Raw genomic sequence first — 26640 nt, forward strand, 5'->3', positions numbered from 1 at the left:
TATCATCCATATGTTTTACCCTCATGTTAGAGTGAAAGCAGCAGATCCATTAGCAGATGCTTCATTTAATAATTTTTTTTACAGTAAAATGGCTTGCTTATTGTCATTAAATTCAGAGATCTGACTTGAATAGGTATCTCTGACTAACTACAAGTCAAGATTTTGAATTATAATCATCCTAATATAAGTTCTGCAGTTTTTTCCCCTGTAATGAGAAAAAACGATGTTGGAAAGTAGGATCATGTAATCTCATTATACACTACTGTGAAAACTGTCACATTTAAGAACTGGCACATACAACATATTCAGCCCACTTTAATCCAAATTTGCTTGCCAAGTGATGGAAGTGTTGTGCCGTCATTGCGACAGGAGAGATTCTCAATCTGTAGTTGTTATCCCACAGGCCCGGCTGAAAGAGATAGGCAAGCTGGATCAGTGGCTGCAGACTGCAGCGAGGGAGGGGGGCCCTCAGGCTGTGCAGGCAGTGTGCGCTACACAGTGGAACTTGTGCCTGCCCCTCTTGCAGCACAACCTCAGAAAATGCATCAAGACACCTCTGCTCAGGGTCGCTCAGGCACTGGAAGAGACACAAAGGTTTTCATCTTTTTACATAATCATCATGGCCTTGTGTGCATGTCCTGGAGCTTTTCGGGCTGCTTTTCGTTATTGTACTCATGTTTCACTGAATATGTTTAGCTGAGTGTTGCCCTCTTAGAAACTTCCAGTCTAGCCATGATTTGATATGAGAAAGTCATTATTTGCTCAGAATAATAATCACACAGAGTTTACACAGACCTATACATTTCCTTACTTCCACAATATATACTGGTGATAAAAAAGTACATAATCCGTCAGTTCTAAGATTACATAATAATAAAAAGGCCTTAAATTACAAATAAATGCACACCTCTCTTAAGGTCCTGCCACAGTATTTCATTTGGGTTGAGCTCTGGAATTGGGTCATGACTGAGTCGTTGCAGCACCTTTATTCTTTTCTTTTTCAGTCATTCTGTTGGGTAGTTGGTGTGCTTAGGATCACTGTCCTGTTGCATGACCTAGTGTGGTCTAAGCTTTAGTTACTGGACAGATGGTGTCACATTTGACCCTCCCTCTACATGGTAGACTCAGGGACTCCAAAGTGCCCAGGTTATGGGACTACAAAAGAAGCATAAATTGTCACCCCTCCTCCACTGTGCTTAAAGGTTGTGAGGTTTGAGGTGATTGCTCTGATATGCTCTGTTTGATTTTCATCAGCTGTGGCACTGTGCATAATCACCAGACATCTCTGGTGAGATCAACTTCGAGCTGAAGCTATGTGCGCGCAGGAAGCAATTCGCCTGTTGCACAACATTAGTGACCTGGTGGTTGATGGGGAGATCGTGGCTCAAGAGTTGGGAGTTCGCTTTGTAATCGGAAGGTTGCCGCTTCGAGCCCCAGCTTGGACAGTCTCGGTCGTTGTGTCCTTGGGCAAGACACTCCACCCGTTGCCTACTGGTGGTGGTCAGAGGGCCCGGTGACGCCAGTGTCCGGCAGCCTCGCCTCTGTCAGTGCGCCCCAGGGTGGCTGTGGCTACAATGTAGCTTGCCATCACCAGTGTGTGAATGGGTGGATGATTGGATATGTAAAGTGCTTTGGGGTCCTTAGGGACTAGTAAAGCGCTATATAAATACAGGTCATTTACCATTTGATCACTAGTGGAAATTCCTGGCTACAGTTGCCTAGGTAACTCTAATATATTTAGTACCCTGTCAAAAGTCATTCACTGGCATGCTGCACTCTCATTGGACTTCCCATGGCCTCTCATCACCATGCTGCTGTGAGCTGCTTCGTGTAGAATGATGGACTTTGAGTTGTTTAGAAATGGCCTCATAAGTCGTCCCACCCTGAAAAATTGCTGCTTTAAGATCATTCCTGATACCTTTCCTCTTTGGCATTTTGTTAGCACAAACCTGAATGTTCCAGACATACAAAATGATAAAACTTCTGCTTTTAGTAAGGTGCTCACACTTGCTGATGGTTTATTAATCAAGTGCATTTGATTAGCAGCACCTAGCTGCTTCTCACCCTCTTAATTCTTGGAAAGGAAAGAGTAAGGCAGTACTGAGTTTTTTTACAAACTGCTTCTTAATTTTTATCTTCATTCATTAGTGTTAAAAGAAAATGACACAATGTAACATATCATGTGTTGTTGTTGTGCATCTGAACCTGTATTTTCCATATTTTAAAATCTGCTGAGAGCCACTTTATTACATTCTGATATGTAGAACCTCAGAATTTAGAAAGGGTTTACTTTTGCTTTTTTACATGACTGTATTAAGTCATACTAATTGTGTGTTACTATTCCAGTATGTTGTTGGAGCTGCGCTGTCAAGTCCACTCAGAGCTGGCAGTGACTGAAGAGGAGGAGGGGCGCCTTGAGGCTTCTTTGACTCACTTTCAGAAAGCCATGCTGCTGGACAATGGGACACAACAAGAACGCCTGTCTTCAGCTTTCCGCCTCCTGCAGCTTAGGCAGACCCTCTACCAAACCCCTTCCCGCATTGAGGATAAAGCTGCTATGCTTATGCAGCAGGTTTCTTGTCCATCTGTACTGTGTAACATTACACACCAAACAAAAACGCATTTAGAGTAGGCTGCTGAAAACAAGAGTTTTTAGTTAAGCTTTAGTTAAGCTTTTTAGTTAACTTTGAGTTAAAACATACCTGACCTTTCGGGGTATGGTGTGTTAGAGCTTTAATAATATGCTCAAATAAGTTCACTTTTAAAATATATGCTTTGCTTGAATGTGGTTGCTGAAGGGCTTTAAGAGTCTGTCTAGTCTACAAGTTAATTCCCTTCTTCCATGTCTTTCTCAGGCAAGAGACATGCCGCCCCAAGATAAGACAGACTTTCGACCCGTCCTGGTCGCTGTGGGCCTTCTTTTGGCCCCTGATGATTTTCAGATGGTCCTGGATGCAGATGACACTTCAAAAAGTACAGAATTCTCTTTCTTACTTTCACTTTTCACAAAGCCAAACTAAGACTTTTTCTTATGTTGGATTTGCAATAAGATGTTCTCTTGAAACAGACGTCCAAATGAAATGAAGTTCTTTTATCTACACCAGGAATAACGCACGTTGTTAATACTTCATAAAATGACAGCATACATGCTTGAAGGACAGGTTAGCCTAGAAGAAGAAGCAAGTTATATTGTTCAGCTATACCTTTGGGACAGTTATTTTGGAGCATAAATGAAACCGAAATTAGACAGTATTTCTTTTTCACCTGGAAGTTACAGTTCTGCTACTATCTTTGCTATTTATTCTGTCATAGAAATGTGACAGTGATGTACAGTAAGGTGACAGTGGCTAGTGATGTCATCTCACAGCAAGATGGCTCGAGGCTTTTTGTGTGGAGTTTGCATTTTCTACCTGTGCCTGTGTGAGCGTCAGGTACTATTTCTCAAAACATCCAGATTAAACTTAACATGGTTTAACATGGGCGGGCGATTCTAAATTGGCCATGGATGCATGGTAAGGGTTCACTGTGGCAATCTTACTTCTGTTAGTGAGTCATATGGCCTAGGACCAGGAGACCATATAAATTATTGTATAATCATATCTGGAACTGTAACATACATATGTACTAATGCTTCATAGCAGAATGTCTTTGTGAGCAACTTGATCTTAGATAAACCCCACTGATTTGTGCTGACAGAGCCCTCCTACATTTGTAGAACACACCTGGAATGCAAACTCATGCCGCAATTGTTTAGTCATAAGTAAAGTTGGCAGTTGTTGCATGCAGGCTGATTGGATGTCACAGACCTACACTGATGTGCACTGATGTGTTGCATTTAAATTTAACCCACAATCTTCAGAGATACTTCCCGGGGTCACATTGAGCTTTTGTTGCTCAGTGGTGTGCAATTTCTCAGAAAAAAAACTGCTTCGAGAGTGTGTTCTAGTTTTGCTAACAGTGAAAGCCACATCGACAGTGTGCGATGAATCACGGAGCAGAAGGGCCAGAGCTTGGGGGGAGCCTTTGATCTCGCACTTGTTCAAGGCTCCTTGCTTCATAGCATCAAATGAACATTCAGCAGTCCTAATGACCCGGGGAAAAACTGACAGCTTGTCAAAGGGCTCCTACTGCAGGCACGGGTTAAAAGCTTTGGTCCCTAGAGGCACCTCTTGTTTTTGTCCATGAACCTTAAGCATGCCCTAGTTGAAGCCACTTAATCATTGTGTTGTGAGCTTCAAAGCCAGCACGTAAAGTAACCCTTGGGTCTACAAGAATTAATTAAGTGCACCATGGTGCCACAATTTTTTTTATAGTTCCTAAGATGTTCATCAGTGAGAAGTGTGTGTGTGTGTGTGTGTGTGTGTGTGTGTGTGTGTGTGTGTGTGTGTGTGTGTGTGTGTTTGAACTTTCAAAGTGAGCACACCGGCACTTGCGTATTTTGCCGCTCTACACACAGTCAGTGTATTCATAATTCAGTCCCATATTTGTGTTGGTGCAGATGCTTTTCAGTAAAAATTTGGAATATGCTGCCATCTAATCTGATTACATTGGGCTCAGCAGCGCTCCTGTTTGAAAGAGTTAGCAATGGAAATAGGCCGTTTTCTCTTCAGTGCCCTAAGTTGTGTTTCCTTTTGCTTACATGGATGTTGCATAAAACAGATAGTTGTGCAGCTTTGTCACAATTTCTATGCTGATCTTCTGAAGCCATGTAAGCCTGAGAATTTGTACATTAGAATAAATATGCCTTTTATTCATACCTATAATTTTCATTACTAATAAAAGGGGGGGGGGGGGGGGGGATAGAAAAGCTTTTCCGGTATTAATCAGGTTCGACTTATGCAGTGTTTCAACATTTGTCTAGTTCCCGCAGGCGGTCTTGGATCTGGACCAGTGACTCAGCTCGCTGCAAAGGCTCAGCATCACTCTACATCCATACAGAGGGTGGAAGGACACCTGGACAAACAGGGCAGCGATACAGATCATACAGAGATGTGCGTGTTTGCAAATGCAAGTCTATTAATTTTGCGCATGTGCTTTTGATGTATGAATATAAGCAAAATGATCCTACCAGTGTAAAGTTTTCTCAGCGGTTAGTTTTAGTTGTCACACCTCCCAGAAACCCAGTTGGAAAATTGCCTATATAATCAGACTTTTATGGCTTGTTGAATTTATTACTTCTTGCTTTTACCGAATATTAGATACTAATGAATGTTTGATCTATTGGTCCTCTCTGCTGTTAAAGTTGTTGTGCAACTATAACTCTGCACCCTTCCATTTAATATCCCTATTCAAAGTGCATAGCTGATTTCCTCATGTCTGCCCCTGTCATTACCGTTAAAGAGATGTGCACGTCACTAATGGCAGACTTAATGCTCAGGAGACAGCAGAACCATCACAACTTGAGAGCAGATTTTTATTATTCATGACCCTGCAAACAAACAATATTCGATCATATACAACACGTAGCTGTACCCTTGTCCCAACCTTAACCTTTTCAAAAAGTACTTATCTGTAATTTATCTTTATTTCGTGGCTGTTTCAGAGTGAGGCTGTGGGCAACATTAGCAAAGACAGCCAGGAAGCATGAAGTTTGGGATGTGTGCCGAGCTGCTTGTGGATTCTGTTTGCTTTATGATGACGGGAGATGGAAGAAGACTGACAGTAAGATGATGAATGATCTTAAGAGTAACACTAAAATAACAGAAATATTTCTAATACTGAGTTTCAGAATACAGAATAGTAATGAGAAGTCAGGCTTATACTCCTATGGCTATAGTTTAGGTTTTTGTGCTATTGCTAAATACAAAAAGAGCAGGAGATCTGTCACTGATTATTCACATAACATATTTTGCTAATTCTCTCCAGCGCGCAACTACTCAGAGGGGGAAAGCTGTGTACAGTGTCTTCACGGTTCCAGTGAAAGTCAAAGCTTTGTGCACCTGCTGCGCCTTTTAGCTGAAATTCGCTTCATTAGTGCTGAGGTTTGTTCTTACTAACTAATACACACAGCCACTCTTCAGCTCCTGTGTTCCTACAGATGGAACCAACACACTCCAACAGGTTTCTTATAACTCCAGTATTATAAGGTTGGCCCTTTTGATTAGTCATTACAGGCAAGTATTATAGAACTATAAAAAAAATGTGGAGCAAAAGCTTCTTGCACAATGGTCAACAGAACGAGAGGAGACTGAAGAATGTTGTGATTAAACAAACACAGCGAAATGCACTGTCCACTTTGTTAGGTACACCTGTTCAACTGCTGCTTAATGCAAATTTTGACCGGTCCAAACTGAGCAACAGAATGGGGTAGAACGGTAATGTAAGTGACTTGAATGTGTAATGGTGTCAGTGTTCTGAGTATTTCAGGAAATGCTCATATGCTCGGATTTTCCCAAACAACCATCTTGAGAATTAAAAATTAATTAAGGCAGTTTTGAAAGCCAAAGGGGCTTCAGTCAGGTACTAGCAAGGTGTAACTACTCAAGTGTCTGGTGAGTGCAGGATAGCTGTTCTGTGCCATATTATTTTTTTTTATGAGTATCGTAAACACACTGAGAGGTTTCTTGGTTTCTCTTAAAATGTAATGTTCCAGCATGATCTGAAAGAGTATTTTGAATGATATAGTAATAACTGAAGTTGAAGGTTTTCATGTTCCTACTGTAATGTATATTCAGAACAGTGACTGGTGTAACATCAATGGGCTCATATTCCTTCTGTTTTTGATAATTAAAGACAGTAGATTTATTATTGAATATGTTCTTATGCAGATCAGACAGAAACTCTTCATACTGAAAGTTGTCTGGTTCTAAAGGCTCCATACCTGGTTTGTTAGCCACCAGCTTCTGAATGAAACTTTATTTGAATTCAGATGTTTTTGTTATAAGGTGTTCATGTTCATTTTGTGGATGATCTTAGATCAAGCTGTTTCTTTTAGGCTGCGCCATCCTTTTGAAATACACCATTAGAAACAAAGACTGCTTGCAGCAGTTGACGTGCATTATGGGAGTTTTAACAAGCCTGTGAAGTTGTTGGTGAGTGGTTGGAGTCAGAGACTGCTGTGCTTGTCTCATGAGTTTGTCTTATTCTGCATACGTGCTTCCCATCAAATGTTAACGTCTCTATAGACTTAATAAATTAAGTCTATAGAGACGTTAACTTGACAGCACTTTAAAGAAAATGAAGAGAACTATCCACACCCATGGCACAACCTTGCCAAAACTGACACACGCTGTAGCCTCTTTTCTTATACCTTTGTTCTATGACACAGGGATATGTTTTCTGAAAATTTGATTAGATTTCATTAATTCAAAAGCTACATTCTTCTCAGTCTGATGATGACGACTGGTTCCTCTTGTCTTAACCGAGTTGTCCACCTCTGGATAAAATGTTCACCAGTCATTTCTTTTTGTCTTTGATCTGTATATCTGAGCTTTAATACCTTTAAAGAATCTGTCATCCCCATAGCAGGAGGTTTTTCTCTTTTTTATTATAAAGTTGTCAAAACAGGAAGTCATCTTTAATATTATAGTTTGTGAAATTAATGTATTCTTTCTTGTTCAGGCCACTATCCAAAAGCTACTTGAAGAGGGGGTACAGCTAAATAGCCCTGCTGTCCCCCCACAGGATAAACAGTTTTGCGTGTCAGAAGAGGATCCACAGTGGGTTATTTACAGGTGAAAACACAATATACACCTGTATCAGGACACCAGATATTTTGATTTTGTGTGTCTTTGCTGTTTACTGTACCTTGTTTTTTATAACTTGAATATGAAAGTAATTTGAAACAACATTTTTTACTTTTTTAAAACAAAGGTTAGAGTACCGAAAAAGCAGTCTTTGCATTTAGGTTGCACACAGTGGTTATGTTGTCCCAAGGGTGTGCACTCTATTCTGTAGCAACAGTGGAACTAAGTTCCATCATAGTGACAACTTTAGCTAAAATTACAAGTTAGCGATGGCATAGCTGCAGCACCGACATTGTTCTCCACTTCAGTGGGGCTCACCACTGTTGCGGTGTTGTGGAGCTGTACTGAGCATGCAGGCGCTTCTTCAAAATGTGATCCTGGCACAAAGTATACTTCCACATTGTAAGCCATCCGATCCACCATCTTGCTAGCTAAGGTCTAGAGACATGCTTGGAAGACTTGTCTGCAAATTTATGCCGAAAAAGTGCTACACAACAGGGAGACACAGATGATAGATCATTTGCATTCTAAGAAAAAGTTGTGACTTTCCACTAAAACCAACACATTTCAAAAGGGGCAACTTTTCCAGTTTCCATCACAGTTTCACAAATACTTAGTGAGCAGTTGGAAAGTGTTTGGTAACTACTTGGCATTTTCCATGCAAATTAGAAGAGACTGCAGAAGTCTGCTCGCGGCTAAAGTATTGGCAAGGTTTTACAATATACCTCATAACCACTTTCACTTAGTGACAGCATGCCTTCCACAACCATTAACCAACCAGCTGGGGAATAAACATTTTCCCTAGCTGGTTATCAGGGGATCACTGACTGCTCTTGGGCTGTGGCTGTGGCTAAAGAGTTGATTTCACATCACATTCCAGCAACCTCTCACAACCAGGAAACCAGGAAGTATTCCTCAGTTTCCTGGTTGACCCTGGTACAAAATAAGGGTTCCAGTTTCTTCTATAATGCGATTGCCAGGCCACCACTCACCGGCCTCTAGGCCTGTGTGACTGAAGCCCAAGGTTAATATGTGCACTGGCATGGACCTAGTATTGGATACAGTGGGACAAAAAAGTATTTAGTCAGCCACCGATTGTGCAAGTTCCCCCACTTAAAATGATGACAGAGGTCAGTAATTTGCACCAGAGGTACACTTCAACTGTGAGAGACAGAATGTGAAAAAAAAATCCATGAATCCACATGGTAGGATTTGTAAAGAATTTATTCGTAAATCAGGGTGGAAAATAAGTATTTGGTCACCTCAGACAAGGAAAATCTCTGGCTCTCACAGACCTGTAACGTCTTCTGTAAGAAGCTTTTCTGTCCCCCACTCGTTACCTGTATGAATGGCACCTGTTTGAAATCATCATCTGTATAAAAGACACCTGTCCACAGCCTCAAACAGTCAGACTCCAAACTCCGCCATGGCCAAGACCAAAGAGCTTTCGAAGGACACCAGGAAAAGTATTGTAGACCTGCACCAGACTGGGAAGAGTGAATCTACAATAGGCAAGCAGCTTGGTGTGAAAAAATCAACTGTGGGAGCAATCATCAGAAAATGGAAGACATACAAGACCACTGATAATCTCCCACGATCTCGGGCTCCACGCAAGATCTCATCCCGTGGGGTCAAAATGATCATGAGAACGGTGAGCAAAGATCCCAGAACCACACGGGGGGACCTGGTGAATGACCTGCAGAGAGCTGGGACCAAAGTAACAAAGGTCACCATCAGTAACACACTACAACGGCAGGGAATCAAATCCCGCAGTGCCAGACGTGTTGCGCTGCTGAAGCCAGTGCATGTCCAGGCCCGTCTGAAGTTTGCCAGAGAGCACATGGATGATACAGCAGAGGATTGGGAGAATGTCATGTGGTCAGATGAAACCAAAGTAGAACTTTTTGGTATAAACTCAACTCGTCGTGTTTGGAGGAAGAAGAATACTGAGTTGCATCCCAAGAACACCATAGCTACTGTGAAGCATGGGGGTGGAAACATCATGCTATGGGGCTGTTTTTCTGCCAAGGGGACAGGACGACTGATCCGTGTTAAGGACAGAATGAATGGGGCCATGTATCGTGAGATTTTGAGCCAAAACCTCCTTCCATCAGTGAGAACTTTGAAGATGAAACGAGGCTGGGTCTTCCAACATGACAATGATCCAAAACACACCGCCCGGGCAACAAAGGAGTGGCTCCATAAGAAGCATTTGAAAGTCCTGGAGTGGCCTAGCCAGTCTCCAGACCTCAACCCCATAGAAAATCTGTGGCGGGAGTTGAAAGTCCGTGTTGCTCGGCGACAGCCCCAAAACATCACTGCTCTCGAGAAGATCTGCATGGAGGAATGGGCCAAAATACCAGCTACTGTGTGTGCAAACCTGGTAAAGACCTATAGTAAACGTTTGACCTCTGTTATTGCCAACAAAGGTTATGTTTCAAAGTATTGAGTTGTATTTTTGTTATTGACCAAATACTTATTTTCCACCCTGATTTACGAATAAATTCTTTACAAATCCTACCATGTGGATTCATGGATTTTTTTTTCACATTCTGTCTCTCACAGTTGAAGTGTACCTCTGGTGCAAATTACTGACCTCTGTCATCATTTTAGGTGGGGGAACTTGCACAATCGGTGGCTGACTAAATACTTTTTTGCCCCACTGTACATTCCACTTGTACACATCTGTGTGCCAAAGAGTTGGGGGGGAGACACAAACATTGGGAAGGTCATGAGTTTTTGTCTTGTTCTTTTTCTTCCATCAAAATAAAAGTAACAGAGAAATACCGTCATATTTACCAGAAATTGTTTGCTTCTTTGAAAAAGCATCTAAATACCTGATTAATTGAAACTAAACAGTTACATTAACTCTTACAATTAAACAGTAATCGAGTACTCTGCTTTGCACCTACTAATTAAATGAGCTTAATTTCCTTATTTGTCAAACTAAGAGTTCAAACCTGATCTGGGAACATTTCTAAAGCAATCAGATGTTATGGAAGAAGGGTTCAGATATCTTGTGTAATGTAGTTAAAGGGTAAGGATCAGATACTCCTCATTGCTTGTTATAGTGAGATCAGCATTATGGTGGTCAGGGTCACTATAGTATATTATTATTTATCATTTGTTTAATATATTTTGGGACTGGAAAATGGGCAAACTGGATAAATGGACATGTGCATCCAGAATCTGATATTTTTTATTTTCTATTTTTCCAGAGTGTTTTCCATCTTGTCTTCTTTCTTGGATTCCAGCCATCGTTGTATTAGATAAAACAGCAGCCTATTTTCTTTATTGACTTGACAAGACTTGACACATGGCATTCACCATTGAAATCACTGTACTGATGTGCTGTGCCTGAGACCTGCCTGAAATCTATTTCTGGCATATTGTAGAATTACAAGGGCTGCGAGCTGTTACTGTGAAATAAGATGAATACCTTCTTAAGTAGAATTTGCAAATTCTGTAAAAACTTGATTGAGTAATTTTCCTTCAGTAGATGAACGTGTTCATGCTAAAACAAGTTTAAAGATGAAATTGAAAATATTGTACTGCACACAAACACGCACAAAGAGTACTTTTTCTATCCTTTTTTCACTCTCTTCTATATTTCTGTGCTTCTCTCACCCAGGGACTGGATCCAGGCTCTATGTGCCTACACCACCTCCAACTTCTTGCGGGCAGGGGAGCTCGGAGCAGAGATCGGAGAGTCGTGGGTGGTAGCTAATGCAGCCATTTACCTGTGGAATTACAATAGCCACTTGCTGGCAGCTAGGGAATACACACGCCTGCTTCCCACCTTCCAGAGTCTTGTGGACATGCTCCAGAAGACGGGGTACACTGGGTAGGCTTTTTTTTTTAGAAAATTATACCTTACCTGCGGTGTCACAGCTTCACTAATCTAACATAAAGATAATTAAAACACACCCTGAGAATCTGAACTGTAAAAGCACCACAGAAAAACTCATTATGAAACAAAATCCATGACATTCTAGATGAAATCTGCCTCTTATCAAGTTGTTAAGTTCTTACTCATTACTTCTCTAAATCAAGGTCATGAGCTACGTTAGTTATACCCGTTGTTGTTTTTGCCAGCACTTAGGATTATCATTAAATTAGTTTTTGCTTCAGGGCAGCTGGGATAGGCTCCAAGATATGTATTTGGTAGTTTCAACACAGCAGACATCCAGGAGACATCACATTGTTAATTTAGTGAGTATATTCTATGTTCAGCTGGATTCTCAGAGCATAATGCATTTTCTGTGGTCTTATAAATTCTTCTTCTCACCTTTCCTCGACTTCATGACATTTTCCACTAAGGTCAAGGATAAGTGGTTGCAAAAATGAGTTATTCGATGCTCCCTTAGATTCTGATTAAGTTCATATGTTTCTTCTTAGTCTGTGTCTTTGTCTCTGTCTGTGTGAGGTTGTTTTCATTTCATACCAGTCTGTGTTCTTATTTTTTACCCTTTTGAAATGCTATCATTATGCAGCACTCTTTTTTTTAGTTGGTTATTATAGTGCCTTTTGAGTCCCTGCAAGCCCAAGCTAGTTTTCTGTCTGCTTTGGATCTTTCCTCATCAGCATGACACCTGCAGCTCCTCGCACTTTGTAGTTTAGCTGAAACAGAGAAAATTACACAGGATATTATGTCTTGCTGGTGTAACTAAAAAAGTTAGATGAAATCACATAAATATGTTTTGTAAATACATTGTGTGTTGAGCAAATAAGAGCAACCTCTAAATGACAAAACACATTTTGGTTTTCATCCATTTTATTTACATTATTATTTACATTTTATTTTGATTATTCTCTACCTCCCCCAAGGTGGTTATGTTTTTTTGGTAGCCTTTGAATGTGTATTGTTCTGTCTGTAAATACAATAGCTTGAAACATTTTGAATGAAACTTGGTGCAGATTCAGTTCTTGTTAACAATCCATTAAAATTTGTTTTACATCCACTAAGGTCAGCTTAACGACTTATTGGTCTAAAATTGGCAAAAAAAAAAAAAAGCCTTATAACGTATAAACTCTGATTCTTACATGTGTGGTGTGTATTGTCAACACATAGGAAATAACATGTAGCAATTTAAAACCTCTGACCACTTATTCAAGCTCAATAGGTTGATACATAGAGAGCTATATGATTATGGAGCTATTGTATGTCTATAACATACAATACCTTTCCCTTAAAAGTAAATACTGCCCAGAGAATGAGCTGCCTTGATGGAGTGCTTCTTGTTTTTATTTGTTTTATATGTTAGAGCTGCTTAACCAACAATTAATTAATAGTTTTCTGCATTTGTGTGTGTTTCTTTGTTTTTGGTGATACACTGTCTCTATTCATCAGTACATTGTTCCGCATTTCTTAGAAATGAAAATGTTTTTAGACTGATGATCACACACATTTTATCTTATTCTGTGCGTTCTGAAAGACTTTCATCAGGCCAGACATTTCTTTATCTACTCTCTGTGGAATAAAGTGAATACAAAGTCCTTCAGTTCAAGTAAAACTTACAAAATGTGCGTTCATCCTCAGAAACGTATCTGAAGCTTATTTCTTTTGTTGCTCCTGACAGCAGAGGAGACCATTTAAGCACTGCTCTTATTTTTGGCTATAGAAAGAAGCAGTGAAGCGTTCATGAGAACAGACCAAACTCTCCTTGGGCATAACAATAATTGTGCAAATGTTAGAATACACTGGCATTCTCATGTGACATGTGACCCAAGGAACACTTAGTTTTTTCGTAGCCAAATCTGTGGTGAGGGGAACATTATTTGTTTGTGTTTCTCAGGAACCGTGTTCTTTTTGTGCTGCTGTGTGATGCTGTGGCCCAAGGGTTGATTCAGCCTCTGTTTGGGCCAGACAGCGTTGTGCCAGCTCCAGCAGAAGACAAGGGCAAAAAAAGAGCTGAGAAGGGCATAGCAAAGGCTGCCAGCACCTGTGGGGGTTTCTTAGATCCTGCTGGCCTCCAGGATGTCCACAAGGCATTAGAGGTGAGTCTCTTAATGTGGCTGTGCTTTTCTTTATATCACACAAGTTATATTAAAACTTCCTGACCTAGGATTTTCTGAAGCAGTTTGTTAGGTCATAGAGATATTTTCATCAAGATTAAATATGTTTATCTTGGGATTTCTTTAAAGCAAAGCTATCTCCAGGGCCACTGATGATTGGAGCTGATTTTGGCTGATACTTGTGGAGACGATAAGATATAATTAGACCACTGTCTCTACAGGGACGTGTTCAGAAAGGTTATGTAACATGTAATTATGACTAACAGGGTGTATATGTATGGTACATTCTAACTAACCAAAGCATATTTAGTTAGAAACCTGCTAACTTCTTGGATGGATGTTGTGGAAGAACACAGAATCTTCCTTGTGTCTGACTGATTGGAGTGTTTTGAGTTTGTTTTTGTTCAGTTTTTATCTTTTCACTGTGAAAACAATGTCTAAAATCCCAGCGCTGAAAGCTTAAGAACTGATTGGAATCTGTGAAAAGAGTTTAGCGCACAGTGTGTACAATCTCTGAATGCAGTTTGCTGAATGTTTGCAAGACGTGTTCAGAAAGTCAAGCGTTAATCTCTTTGTGCAGATATTACACAGCTAACAGTGTGAATTTAACATTTACAGACTGACATCTTTAAAAAGAAAAAAAAGTTTTAGACTTTCAAATCTAAATTGTCACTTTCCAAATCAGAGTCTAAACCATCAGGACTTACTAGAAACCTTTGAAATGCTCCCCAGCTGTATATATGATTCTACTTTATGCAAACAATGGTCTGTTTGTATAGAGAGCAGCCTTCATGCTCTCTTGATTTGGCCACTGAGCACTGAATTGTAGTTCAGCTTTCTCAGCTTTAAAATGGGTGCTTTTTTAGTGGTCTGTGACTGCTCAGTCACTTGCCCTTTGGTTGTTCAAGACAGCAATAAAAGGGGACATAGATGGAGTCAATCTGATATTAGTTTGTGATTGGCGGGGGTCAAGTTGTCCATTATATCTGCTTGTAATAGTTTGGCAATTAGCTGAAATAAATTGGTGACAATTGTAAATTTGTTGCCATCCACATTCAAAGTCAAGTCAGAACCTCCCTAAATAGCAGTGTAGTTGCTGCAGGACAGTAACATAACAGCAAAATGATATAAGGTGTTTGGCAGCCTTGCTTATATAGGCAAATTTAATGAGAAAAAACGAGCTGGCAACACATTTGGGTCAAGTCCCTGATTGCAAAAAGATGAGTTGTCCTAACCAGCGCAGACTGACTCAGATTTATTGCAGCATAAAGGCATTCTGTCTGCATTTATTAACTATGTGGCAATTATTTGTAAACCTTCCCTGTCTAACAGTGATTGCAGTCACTTCAAGTCGCCTACAGGACAAGGGGACTACATGCTCAACCGCTCAAGAAACAGCCGGTCACTGCATCTATTACAATTGCAACCGCTCACCGAATGCAAAAAAATTCAGGGCAATAACTGGACAAACACAGATAGTGTGACCACCAACAGGGGAATATCAGATCTTTCTCTATTGGATATATATGACATATGATGAAGCATCACACAACTCTTAAAACAGGAAATGTATTTTCTTATTCTGCACATCCACCCATTTATACACACACTCGCACGCACACACGTGCGGACACGATCACATGTTGCTTTCAAGACTACGTCTTTGTTGAAGACTGATTTCTTTGTTCTCTCGCCTGACAATTAAACCTTGTTTCCTTTCTCCTGATGTATTCTGATGGTCAGCCATGAAATCCAGCTGTAACTTCAGATAAAAGACACGTTATCAGTGAATTATTCACTAAATTTCATTGTGTCTATTTCCATTTTAAAGAAAAGAAGAAAAAACTATCCTTTGCTGTGTATGTTTTATTAATGGTATAGCAGGGTCAGATCCAGTGTCCAACTTGGAACAAAGTCTTACTGAATTTTGACTCCTTTGTAGCTTGCATTAGGGAAGTATAATTATGCATCATGATGTATAATAACTGACTGACACCTGTTAAGTGTCTCAGATAGCTCATTATTGTTTTCTGCTTCTCCTCCTAGCTATGCGAGCACGCCCTTCGCATATCAAATGCTACCATCCCAGGGGAGACTGTCCCCATCTCAGCAAGAAAACGGGTGTTGGCTACATGGGTGCAGATCCATGGGCTCTTGCAACAGCAAACGGGTTCAAAGATGAATATGCTGAAAGAAGAGGTACTATTCTTAGCAGTTCTCTTTAGGTTCATTTAAGGGTGCTAGTTCATGTCTAGGGCCTAATCATTCACACGAAACCAAGTATCACCATTGAAAATTAGTTAGCATTTTAGAGTTAATTTAGAGTTTGTGCAATTTACAGTCTCGAAGATTTATTACAACACTATATCAAATACAAGTTCAGACAAACAACTGTTAAACTAGGAGTCACTGGGTATAAATAGTGTTTGTGGCAACATAACTTAAACCAGCTCTGTGTCCATTTATGTTTGACCTTTCTCTACATCTGCAAGCTGCTTGCATACCCACCTCTCCTGCAGCGCTTCCATGTTGTGCTATTTCTGATTCAATCAGCTCCCGCCACTGTTCTCACTGGCTTCTCAAGTATAGACATGAAGGGGACAGAGATGTAGGCTTTCCTCATTTTAGACTTTGCGCATATACATATGTACAGAAGGGTTGGTCCTAGAACAGAGCCAGGACGGAATAACAAGTCTGTTTTGACTAAATTAATCCTGACAGAATCAAATTAGGTTAGGTTAATGCTTCGGAGGTTGTGTTTTTTATATTGCTGCGTTTGCAGTTTTCCAATGGAGTTGACATAAGTGGATAAAAAAATAAAGAAATAAAAAAGTAAACTTCAGTGATGTAAGCCCTCAAGCAATTCAATTTTCCTCATGTGACAAGAATGATTAAGAAGAACAAAGCTATTTTTCTACCCTCCTGTGCATGCATTATTTTAATTTTCACTTTGAGGGTCACTTTAAGACTAATGCTCCTTCTATAGTTTATGATAAGCCTAAAACAGTCATTTTGGAAGCCTCTTGTTACATGACAAAATACGTCAAATGTAACATAGGATGGATTGTTGCTGAGTCATCTGTGTGGCTCAGTGTCATAACATAATAATGTCATTATTATAAAGTATTAATGTGCTTATGATACTGTGATGACTGCTGACATGCTCTGTGATGCTGTAGGTGTTGCATCCGCCCTTTTCATATTCAAGCTTTGTATCTGCTAGTGTATTTGTTTGTCTCCAGGTGTCGTATGATTGTGCGGCTTCAGAGGGGGACAAAAACACGGGGAAAACACAAGTGTGATTTGTCATTCGAGCAGACCGTTCAATTAGTCACTGTAATCCTTTAACTGTTCCTCAGCCGAGAATCTCCTGCCCTACATTAGTTCCTTTGGCCTGATGTGTTTTTGACTCACAGCTAGATGAGGTTCGCTTCTTGTCATGCAAATTAGGAATTGCACTGTTAATATAACAGCGGCTCATCTCTAATTGCAATCAATAAATCATTCATCGACTCATTTTCCACACAATGGGAAGTCATACATTATCAACAAGAGCATCTCCGCAGCATTTGGAACACATGCGATATATTAATTATACTACATCTTTATGTGTAATTTATACACAAATGTATATGTATATGAGTTTCAGTTAATTAAACTGTATGTATATATTGAGTAGATTTCAGCTGAGTATGAGTTGTTTTCCACTGTGTTTGCAGAGTGAGAATGAGGACATGTCTGTGATGGCGTGTGTGCTGGTTGGAGTGGAGATGCTCCAGTGCAATAGGAACCCGAGGCATATGGAGTTCTCTGTTCCCAGTCTCTCCACAGTATGTATTTCTCTGTTTTCCTACAGTAGCTGATGCCCAGATTGCAACAACAGATGTCAACATGACCCATTGAGCCCTTGCAGCCTGTCTGCATCTCATCATTTGTCAGTAGTGTCAGTAAATGAAAAAAGTACTGTGCCAACCTTGATCATCCAGCTTTACTAGGATTATGGTTGTCACTCCTCTGATATGATTAGCACGTGTGCATTTATTTTATTTTAGTTTCCTATTGAAAATTGCTCATTTAGACAGTTTGGCTTTATTCCACCTATCTGCTTTCACTCTTCCTCTTATTCTTTTATCAGTAAGGACAGATCCTCAATGTTTCTGCTTTTTCCATTCACTTTTTACGATCCCGCTCCTGCTTTTTCTGCCATTTTTTTCTTGTCTGCATATGTCCATTCATTCTTTTCGGTCCTTGTCCTTCTTTTTCTTCCTCCTGCTTCATCCTTTACACCCATGCATTCACTTTCTTCTCTTGCCTTTTCACTCACCACTCCTTTCCTTATTTCTCACCTTTCTTTTTCTGCCTCCATTCAATCACTTTTCTGGCCCTGCCCCAACCCTCCCCTGTCTGCCCCTACCTTCCCTTAATTTTGTTCCCTTCCAAATTCCAGTCCTCCTTCCTTGTATTCCCACAACCCTCTCATCATTTCCTCTTCCCTGACCACCACTGCCACCACCATCATTTTCATTCCCTCCCCTCTCTTCACTCTTCACCTAAAGCTGGTGAGCATGGCGTCGGAATGCAGATGGTCTGACGCCGTGGTGGAGTTGCAGGTGTGGTGCCAGCTGGCTGCCTTCTGCCACGATGTCAAGGACTACAGCTTAGTGTGCAGCTGCACCAAGAGGGCTCTGCTGCTGGAGGAAGCAGCCACAAAAAGTCTCAACACCATGCCGTGTGTTTTGTAAGTGTGGTTGGTTTATTTCAACTGTAAAATAAGTACCAGGGTCATTTTTAAAAATGGGGATTCCTTATAGAAAGCATTTCAGGCAAAGTAGTTAAGACTTTGAGGCTCAGTTGACATCTTGTCCATAACCCACTGATAATTCAAGAAATCGATGCGTATTAAGCTACCTGTCTATTTGCCTGCTCTGTTTGGCTTTGACAACTATACAGCCAGTCCGCTTCAGATTTGGCAGATGTATTGCTTTCGTCCCGAGTAAGTCCGGTGCCAAGTTTGATCTCGTTTGATTGAGATATTCTCATATATTTTTGTTCTGTGTTACCAGTATTTCACCTAGAGCTTACATGGGCAGAGTATGGCCTGAGGGCCAGAACCAGCCTGTGAACCATGTGAATCCTGCCTCTGAAAAAAAAAGAAAACTGTATTAATGAATCTTAAGGTGACTAACTTAAATGAGTGTTTGATTCCAACAGAGGGCGCACCACTTATGATTGCCACCCTTAATGATTCGTTATTCAAATAGACAGTACGGTTTTTAAATGTCTAATATCTGTTACATGTAGAGATGCAGTTCTGTACTGTGAAGATCTTAAAGTTACAGTTACACAAATTAGTCTAAAAAAGTCTTTTTGCACAGCATTTAGTTCGTTTTTGAATCAAAACTATACACAAATATAGCAAGTTATAAAAAGTCAAAAAAACATGTCTTGGGGTTTGTTTGTTTTATTTTTGTTTTTTTCAATAGAAATTCAGGCCTTCAGGACTGACAGATACTGCAAAATGTTCTCTTATTTCTCCTCTAAGTTATTAGGTTTAACAGACTGTGAGATATGTTTGTCAGTTTAGTTTTCCAGTGCTCTTCACTCACCCAGGCGTTCTTGTTTGGCTGTCTATGTGAGTGCATTCACTAGCGTTAAAGCTACAACACCAAATCTGCTTACTGTGTGCAGCCACTTTCTGATCAGGTACATTCACACAAATAGCGGGTAAATGCTGTCCACCTAACAGCTACTTCACACCCTTGACAGGTCTCCAACCTCTCGCAGGAATAACACTTAAAGACAGACAACCATTCACACTCAACACCGACAGCCAATTTAGAATTACCAATTAACCTAGCAAACATGTTCAGCCCATAGGTTGCTAACATATTTCACTTTTACAGTTTGGTTTGTTGATTGATAATGCCTGATAGATGATCTCACATGTGTAGGTATGGCCCAACTGCAGTGAATGAAATGCTGAGCATCGCAACCTGCCTGAGAGGTTTGAGCTTAGTCCATGAGTCCAGGGGAGATCTACACTCTTATAGGGAGGCAATGGAAGTGCTCCTGTCAAGTGTCAGGTACTGTTTAGAGTAAACTGATTTATTGATTAATGCTTTAGGCTGAAAATGTTTTTGTTTTTTTTTTAGTCTCTAAGTCTGCACTTTCAGGCATTTTAAATTTCTGCCCTTAAATCAGAGTTCTCCTTTCTCTCGTCCATAGTTTCGCAGAGAAAGCTGTCAGTCCAACATTGTGTGTCACTGCTGCCGGGCATTACTGGAATACTTGTCTACCTCTGACAGGGAGCACTGAGGAAAGGCAGCAGCTCCGGGAGAACCTAAAGATGATCCTGAATGCCCTGGTTCATACCACTAAACAAGAAAATGTATAAATCGTTTGTTATTTAATGAGCTATTCTCATATTCATCCATATCAATTTATCCAACGATTCAGAGCAAGAATTTTACATAGATGACCCTCCATATCTACGTAAATCAAAATAATTCGTTATCCAGCTTTAGTAGAAATAGATACATTGCACATATAAATTAAATATCTTAACATAGAAGTATTTCCCATATGTAGACAATCTCCAGACTGCAGGTATTCCCTACTGTTCTTTGTCTGCACCTGGCCAAAATACATATGTGGGAAGACATTTTTTCCACAACTACAATGCTAGATTTCTGTGATGTTTAACAATGTGGTGGTACAGCACTAACACAGAGCTCAGCAGTAACGAAAACAGACACTGAGCCTCCATGTTATGGGAAATGGTTTAGACACAGACAGACAGCCTCTCCCGGATCATTTATAACATTTTCTGCTATATCAACAGCCGAAAAGACAAAACGTCAGCCTAAAAAGTCAACAACAAAAAGAGCCACTAATGAGCAAAGCATTAAAAATAAAAAAAATCTCTATTTCTTTCATGCCATTTTTTAATTATATCTTTTTGAACGCTTGATTTTTGTTGCTATCAAGGTGACTAAGGTGTCTTAACATCCTCTGAAAATCAGTGCAGTTTTTTTTTCTTTTGGTCCTAAAGGGGAAAAGCTTGTGGGTGTGGCAATTGTGCAAAACATCTGCCCATCTCTGCCTGTGAACAGCAATCCAGCCACGGGGATAAACAGCAGTTCAACTGCAAAATCTATAATTAAAGAGCACTTATGTGAGAATTCAGAATGATGTTTATCTGTCGTGCTCTTCTCTTCTCAACACTGTTCTTAAGCAACATGTTGTAAGTGGGGGTAAACATGATCTAGCTTATATACAGATGATGGACTTTTTTTGTATAGTATTCCCAAATTGCTAACCAGTGAGTCTGGAAGAGAATTTACAGATATTGAGACAAGGATATATATAAGGAAAGGTCACACAGCCTTTGCTCCTATGTGTTATCAGTGAGCTCTAACTATGACCGACTACCTACGGCAAATGCTCGATTTCCCAAGAGAGTTAAAATAAAGCATTAATCCTTTTCCTGTTGTATTTCAGCAGCAGAGCAAAGTGAAAAGGCCGCTGACCTTGGCAGCACAGCCTCTAAGGAGATCAAAACACAGAGCAACAAGTAAGCACCAAAAAGAGCCTCAAAATATAATACATACTTTGATACAATCTACACAAATGTACCCTACAGCTAATTATTTGACCTCAGTATAGCTATGTGCTCCTTTTTGATGGACAATAACATACCTGTGAATTCCCAAGCAGTGAAAGTCATAAAATCATAATTACTCTTGGTTGTCCTCATGACGGTGATGCACAGTAGTGCAGTGGTTTACTGTCTCGCCTCACAGATTCAGGTTCATACCCTGGCTGGAGCCTTTCTGTGTGAAGTTTGCATCTTCTCCCTGTACATCCGTACTTTGGCTTCTTCCTACTGTCCAGCTGAGTTTACAGTGCTTTGAGATCCAGTGTTAATAAATAGATAAATACCAGTCCACTCCATGTATTTAAATGAAACACATATAGAACTTTCTCCCAAAACTGCAATGAGTTTTATTCTGTATCTGTTTTGTATATTGGTGGTATGGTTTGGCTCTGGGTTCAAACCTCTGTTTTCCTGTGCTTGGCTGTGTTTTTTTCTGGATGCTTTGCTTTCCTCCCACAGTCTAAATACATGCATGCTATGTTAGCATTAGTGGCTTTTGCTGGCTACCGATAACAAATTGATAACAAAATGGTGAACACACACTTGTTTGCTTTTCCATTAGAGGCGAACATTTAAACTCTATATGTTTCTGTGTCTGTATATTTGCATCTTTGAAAGATGAAGAGGTCCTAACCCTGAGAGCAGCTATTTACCGTTTGTTGCTCCAAATCTACATCGATGAGGAAGACTTTGAAAGCGCCCTGCAGCTGCTGGCCAAAGCTATGAGAGACATGCCTCGCAGTAGACACCGGTTGTGAGTGAAATCATGAACATGAAGAGATGAGAGGAGCTTAAAAACATAGACATTTGACTCTTTGTTGTGTTAACCCAGGTCTCTGCTCAAATATGGTGTGCTGGTGAAAGCACGGCTGGGAGAGAACATACTGCCAGACATGCAGAAATTAGAAGATGAAGGGGAGCAGTGCCATTCGTTCATGTGGCATCAGGTGGCACTGTGTGCTGACACGGTAGCCAAACAACTGACTTGCCACCAGAAAGCCATCGTCTCTCTCACAGTAATATACCTCGAAATGGAAAACATAATGCATGCGGATGATTTATAAACTTTTCATATTAAAAAAAACTGTCATAAAGTGCATAATATTAATCCCTGTGTTTTGACTGTGCATGGAGGTAGTGCAATATTTGTAGCAATGGTTTTAGTACCATCATGTGGTGCTGACGTGCCATTACAACCCACTTCAAATACCTTTTTATATGGTGTGAAGAGTTCCATATGATCGGGCTTGAATTTTTCATGTTTATGATTTTTTTTTTAACTTTTGTGTTTTTAATGTCATCTCTGAACAGAGCGCAGAGACTAAATGGCAGAAAGTCAGCATTCTGTTAAGTTTTGGACAGTGGCTGTACAATCACAACTTCCCCAAAGAGGATGCCAAACTTCAGGTTCAATGGGTAATAGATATCCTTCTACACATGGAACCTGGGAAGGCAGATGGAGTAGGTAGGACTCCCTGTCTCGTCTCGCTCATTGTATTATGTCAAACAAGTGTCACTGACTAGTTTTGCCAGTTCTGCTACTGTGCACTCTGAAAATCTCTGGGGGGGAAGGTAACACATTCTGAGAATTCCCCTGAGGTTCACATCTCAGGAGTGCTTTTCCACTTGGATTAAGTCTGCATGTGTGCGATTACACATTAGCACATGTGTCTGCATGCTTTTTTTTTTAACCATCCCTGATGTTTTACGCTGTGTTAGGTTAACATCTGATCAGTCTGATCCTAAAATGAGCATTGCCACTGCTTATGTGTAATTGCTTCAACATTAAAGTCATGTGTTCCCCTGTGCAAACAAAACAAAAAAAACCCAGACTGGATCAGAGGAAAACAAACTGACCACTCGAGGAAACAGATTTGTCAAGATCCCACGTGGGTACCCACTGAGAATAAGATAGCACCGCTTTAAAGAGAGTTGTAAGAAGTCTTTATAGCCTCCTGCTGCGAGTACCATTAATATTCCCTCAGAGATAAACTGCCCTCTTCAATTAAACCTCTTTATTATTCTCTTAAGTTGTAACTGTGTTTCAGTCATTCTGATAGATTATCCTAGATATGTTTCTCGTTTAACATCTTTTATGTCTCTTTTTTCTCCAGAGGATGAATCTGTAGAGAGGGATTTGGGCCCTGTGAAAAGTGAGTACGTGCTCGGAGTCCAGGGGTTGTCATTTACACAAAATGTGTCCGGTCTAAAGGAAGTGCGTCGTCTGGACTACTTGATACAAGCACACACTCTGCTTGCCATCATGGAGGACAAGACTTCGCCTGAGCACCAACTTAACCTGCTCAGAGCCTACACTTTTGTGCTCCAGATATGGCAGGTAGTGCATCTTCAACTCCACTGCTCTTGACAACTTTGACAGCGGCTTCAGATGCAAATTGGGCTCAAGCTGAGTGCAGTATGTGCCATGACGTGTGCACCGTATTTCACTACAGGTTTCTATGGCAGCAGCGTGTGAGATTTCCAGGGAGACGGCAAAGAGTGAGGCACTCCAACCTCCTGCCTCTGCTGAATCCAAAAAAGGCAAAGACAAGGGCAAAGACAAAAAAGCCAAACAGGTAAGTTTCTCATATTTGTGCCTTTGCTTGCTTTGAAATTTAACTCAGTTACTTGACTTAATGTAAAGTTATGCCAGTTATGTTCATCCACTCTGCCTGTTTGATTTCATGTTTCACAAGTTACGTGTTGACTGCACACCGGTGTTAAAAACAAAAAGTTGATAGGTTTGTAGCTTGAACCTATTCGCTGGAACGTTGAAGACAATATAATTACACAGCAAAAGCATTGAACACCAAGTAGGCAAAGTTCTTCGTGTTACTCATGCATAAGGGAGGCCTGCCTGGAGTCAAGTGTCGTTCCACCACTTGACCTCCGTCAGACTCTCAGCCAGGTTCCCCATAGCACTCCTTTTATTGTGGTTACATGAATATGCATAGGGTCATTAACACATAACATCTTACATAGGTATACATGTGAACAAAGAATACTGTGTGTGTGTGTGTGTGTGTGTGTGTGTGTGTGTGTGTGTGTGTGTGTGTGTGTGTGTGTGTGTGTGTGTGTGTGTGTGTGTGTGTGTGTGTGTGTGACCCCATAAATGACTTCCCTAAACCTGCTGGTCTGGAAGTCCAACAGTTCATCTAAACAAAAGGCACTTAGCCTAAAACAGATATAGATACGTTTATCCTACCATAAGGCAATAAGACAAAGTACGACCACTTCCCATGCTCCCAGGATGTAGGTGTGCATTCCAGTGTGGAATACACACCAAGCCTTTGCAGCCTGCTAAAGATCACACATCCTATCACTACACAATTGATTATACACCTCTAAGCATATATGGTTAAATATTTCTAAGCATAAATGACAATCAACAATACAAAACCTAACAAAAGTCAGTACTGTGTCTCATCTGTTTGACCAGCCTACATCTGCTGATGAAAGACCTAAAGCTGTTGTCTTGGATCAGACACCTCCTTCCACCACGAGGGACTGGGCCTCCTTTGTCTGTCCCGACCAGGCCAGGCAGATATTCAGAACCAGCAGCAACCCCCACTGTATCAACACTCACAGCATTACAAAGCAGGCAAGACTACAAACTTCTCTCATACATTTCTCTCTGCATTATAAGGTGTACCATCTGTGGTATTGTCTCAGACTTCACTTTTTATTTAGCAGAGGTTGTATCTCCCAGCTATATAGAATCAAAGACTTGGCTATATAAAAGCGAAGCGGTAACTTAAAGTCAGTGTTGCTGCAAAGTTTTGTTGACAAGAAAGCACACTTATTGATCTTTGGGGATCAAGTTAAGCTGTCAGAAGACGATAAAGCCCTGGTATTCTAAATGAAACATGTACTGTGATCCATTCATGGATCTACAGCCTCAGTGGGATGGCAATATGTAACAAGACTTCATCTAATTGGTTAGAAAAAGGAGCAAAGAGCCATTTTCTATTCTGATAAAACACTGAAAAGTCTTGATGTATACTTGTTAGTGAAAGTCTTTAAACCTTTATGTTTCTCTTTGTGTTTGGCTGTAGAAACAAAGCCTGTTTTATCTCAACCTGCTGGAAAGAGAACTGAACTCACTGTCACTCGGCCACCTGACCCTTCCTGCAGTGCATCTAGCTGAGACCATTGCTCATGAGCTTTTGGATATGACAAGCCTCTCTGACCTCTACAGGCTTAGGTAAAAACCAGGGTGACCTACACCTCACACTCAGGTCTTAGGTAGTCCTACTGTATATGAGAAGAATGTTGTTTAAAGCGTTTGAGGTTCAGAGGGTGGTACAAAAATCAGATAACTTGCTCAGTGATGAACTTTATTCACTAAATACAAGATAATATTCTCTTGGTAAAAAAAAAAAAAAGCTGCACTCAAAAAATATTTACGCCCAAATTGCTGACTTTAAATCACTGGATAACATGTAAATTTTCCGTGGAATTTTTGCTACATGAGTGCAATGTAAAACATCAAATTTCATTTGTTCAAATTAAATTGATAGTTTACTGGAATCGGGTTACATCAGATTTACTTTATTGGTATAGAGCAAGTTTACACCAAGCATTTTTTCCTAATAATTAAATATTTGAATAAATAAACCTTTGACTTTATCTGTAAAGCTACGATTTACATCATGTTTAGTGTGCCTATCAATTTTTCAACATTCTGTCAGTTTACAGGTATTCAGGTAATGCTATATATTTTAAAAAAGTTGTATAAAGCTTTATGGCTAAAGGAGGCGCTGTGTGATGTCTCAGGGCTCATGAAACAGAATTGATTGGGTCAGAACATGTAGGATGGACTCAGCTACAGGGGAGCTTACTTTATCCTGATCTATGTTTAAAAGCGCTGCACGCCACCTTCTCTAACCACTTGTATCACTGTTAAGGTACAAGGTGTGATTGAAAAGTTCAGGGAACTGGTCAATAAATCTCCTGCTAAAATCTGATGAGATTTGTTGAAAAGGCTTCCAGTGCAGTTTTTGTTTTCAGATGACTTCTCAAAAGGCCCATTCTGACCACTATCACTGTGGAGCAGTTTCTCCAGTGAGAAAGAAATTCAATATAATAAATATCAGTTTCTCTTATAAATTTTATCATCTTCTTAAAAAGCAAATACACACAGTTTTTTGTTCATTTCCTGCTTGCCAAGTTTTCCACTTTCCCCACTTTTCTTCACTCACGACAGACTTCTACTGAGAGATCTTGAATGAAAAACTGGATAAATTTAAATCCGGTGAGCGTTTTCATTTTACCTATTAGGCT

The 26640-nt window shown here is 40.3% G+C and overlaps 1 protein-coding gene across 3 annotated transcripts in view; it reads left to right on the forward strand.

Annotated features, from left to right (window-relative positions):
- cfap46 (cilia and flagella associated protein 46) overlaps nt 1-26640 on the forward strand; it is an 81551-nt gene that overhangs the window by 17288 nt on the left and 37623 nt on the right. For 2 of the 3 annotated variants that reach the window (XM_085478367.1, XM_085478369.1), the window contains exons 11-32: nt 404-594; nt 2347-2572; nt 2856-2973; nt 4862-4991; nt 5543-5661; nt 5866-5981; nt 7561-7673; nt 11317-11529; nt 13481-13682; nt 15747-15899; nt 17420-17530; nt 18257-18438; nt 19652-19783; nt 19926-20088; nt 21201-21273; nt 21976-22111; nt 22190-22373; nt 22669-22822; nt 23472-23695; nt 23811-23933; nt 24797-24958; nt 25413-25561. In XM_085478367.1, the coding sequence (XP_085334493.1) occupies nt 404-594; nt 2347-2572; nt 2856-2973; nt 4862-4991; nt 5543-5661; nt 5866-5981; nt 7561-7673; nt 11317-11529; nt 13481-13682; nt 15747-15899; nt 17420-17530; nt 18257-18438; nt 19652-19783; nt 19926-20088; nt 21201-21273; nt 21976-22111; nt 22190-22373; nt 22669-22822; nt 23472-23695; nt 23811-23933; nt 24797-24958; nt 25413-25561 (3374 nt within the window). The remainder of the gene's footprint in view (nt 1-403; nt 595-2346; nt 2573-2855; nt 2974-4861; nt 4992-5542; nt 5662-5865; nt 5982-7560; nt 7674-11316; nt 11530-13480; nt 13683-15746; nt 15900-17419; nt 17531-18256; nt 18439-19651; nt 19784-19925; nt 20089-21200; nt 21274-21975; nt 22112-22189; nt 22374-22668; nt 22823-23471; nt 23696-23810; nt 23934-24796; nt 24959-25412; nt 25562-26640) is intronic. The other variant, XM_085478368.1, reaches the window with a different exon arrangement.

Source organism: Copadichromis virginalis, linkage group LG13, assembly GCF_057382275.1.
Source record: "Copadichromis virginalis isolate Kocher_CV1m ecotype Utaka linkage group LG13, C_Virginalis_male_GT1.1, whole genome shotgun sequence".
Taxonomy (NCBI): domain Eukaryota; kingdom Metazoa; phylum Chordata; class Actinopteri; order Cichliformes; family Cichlidae; genus Copadichromis; species Copadichromis virginalis.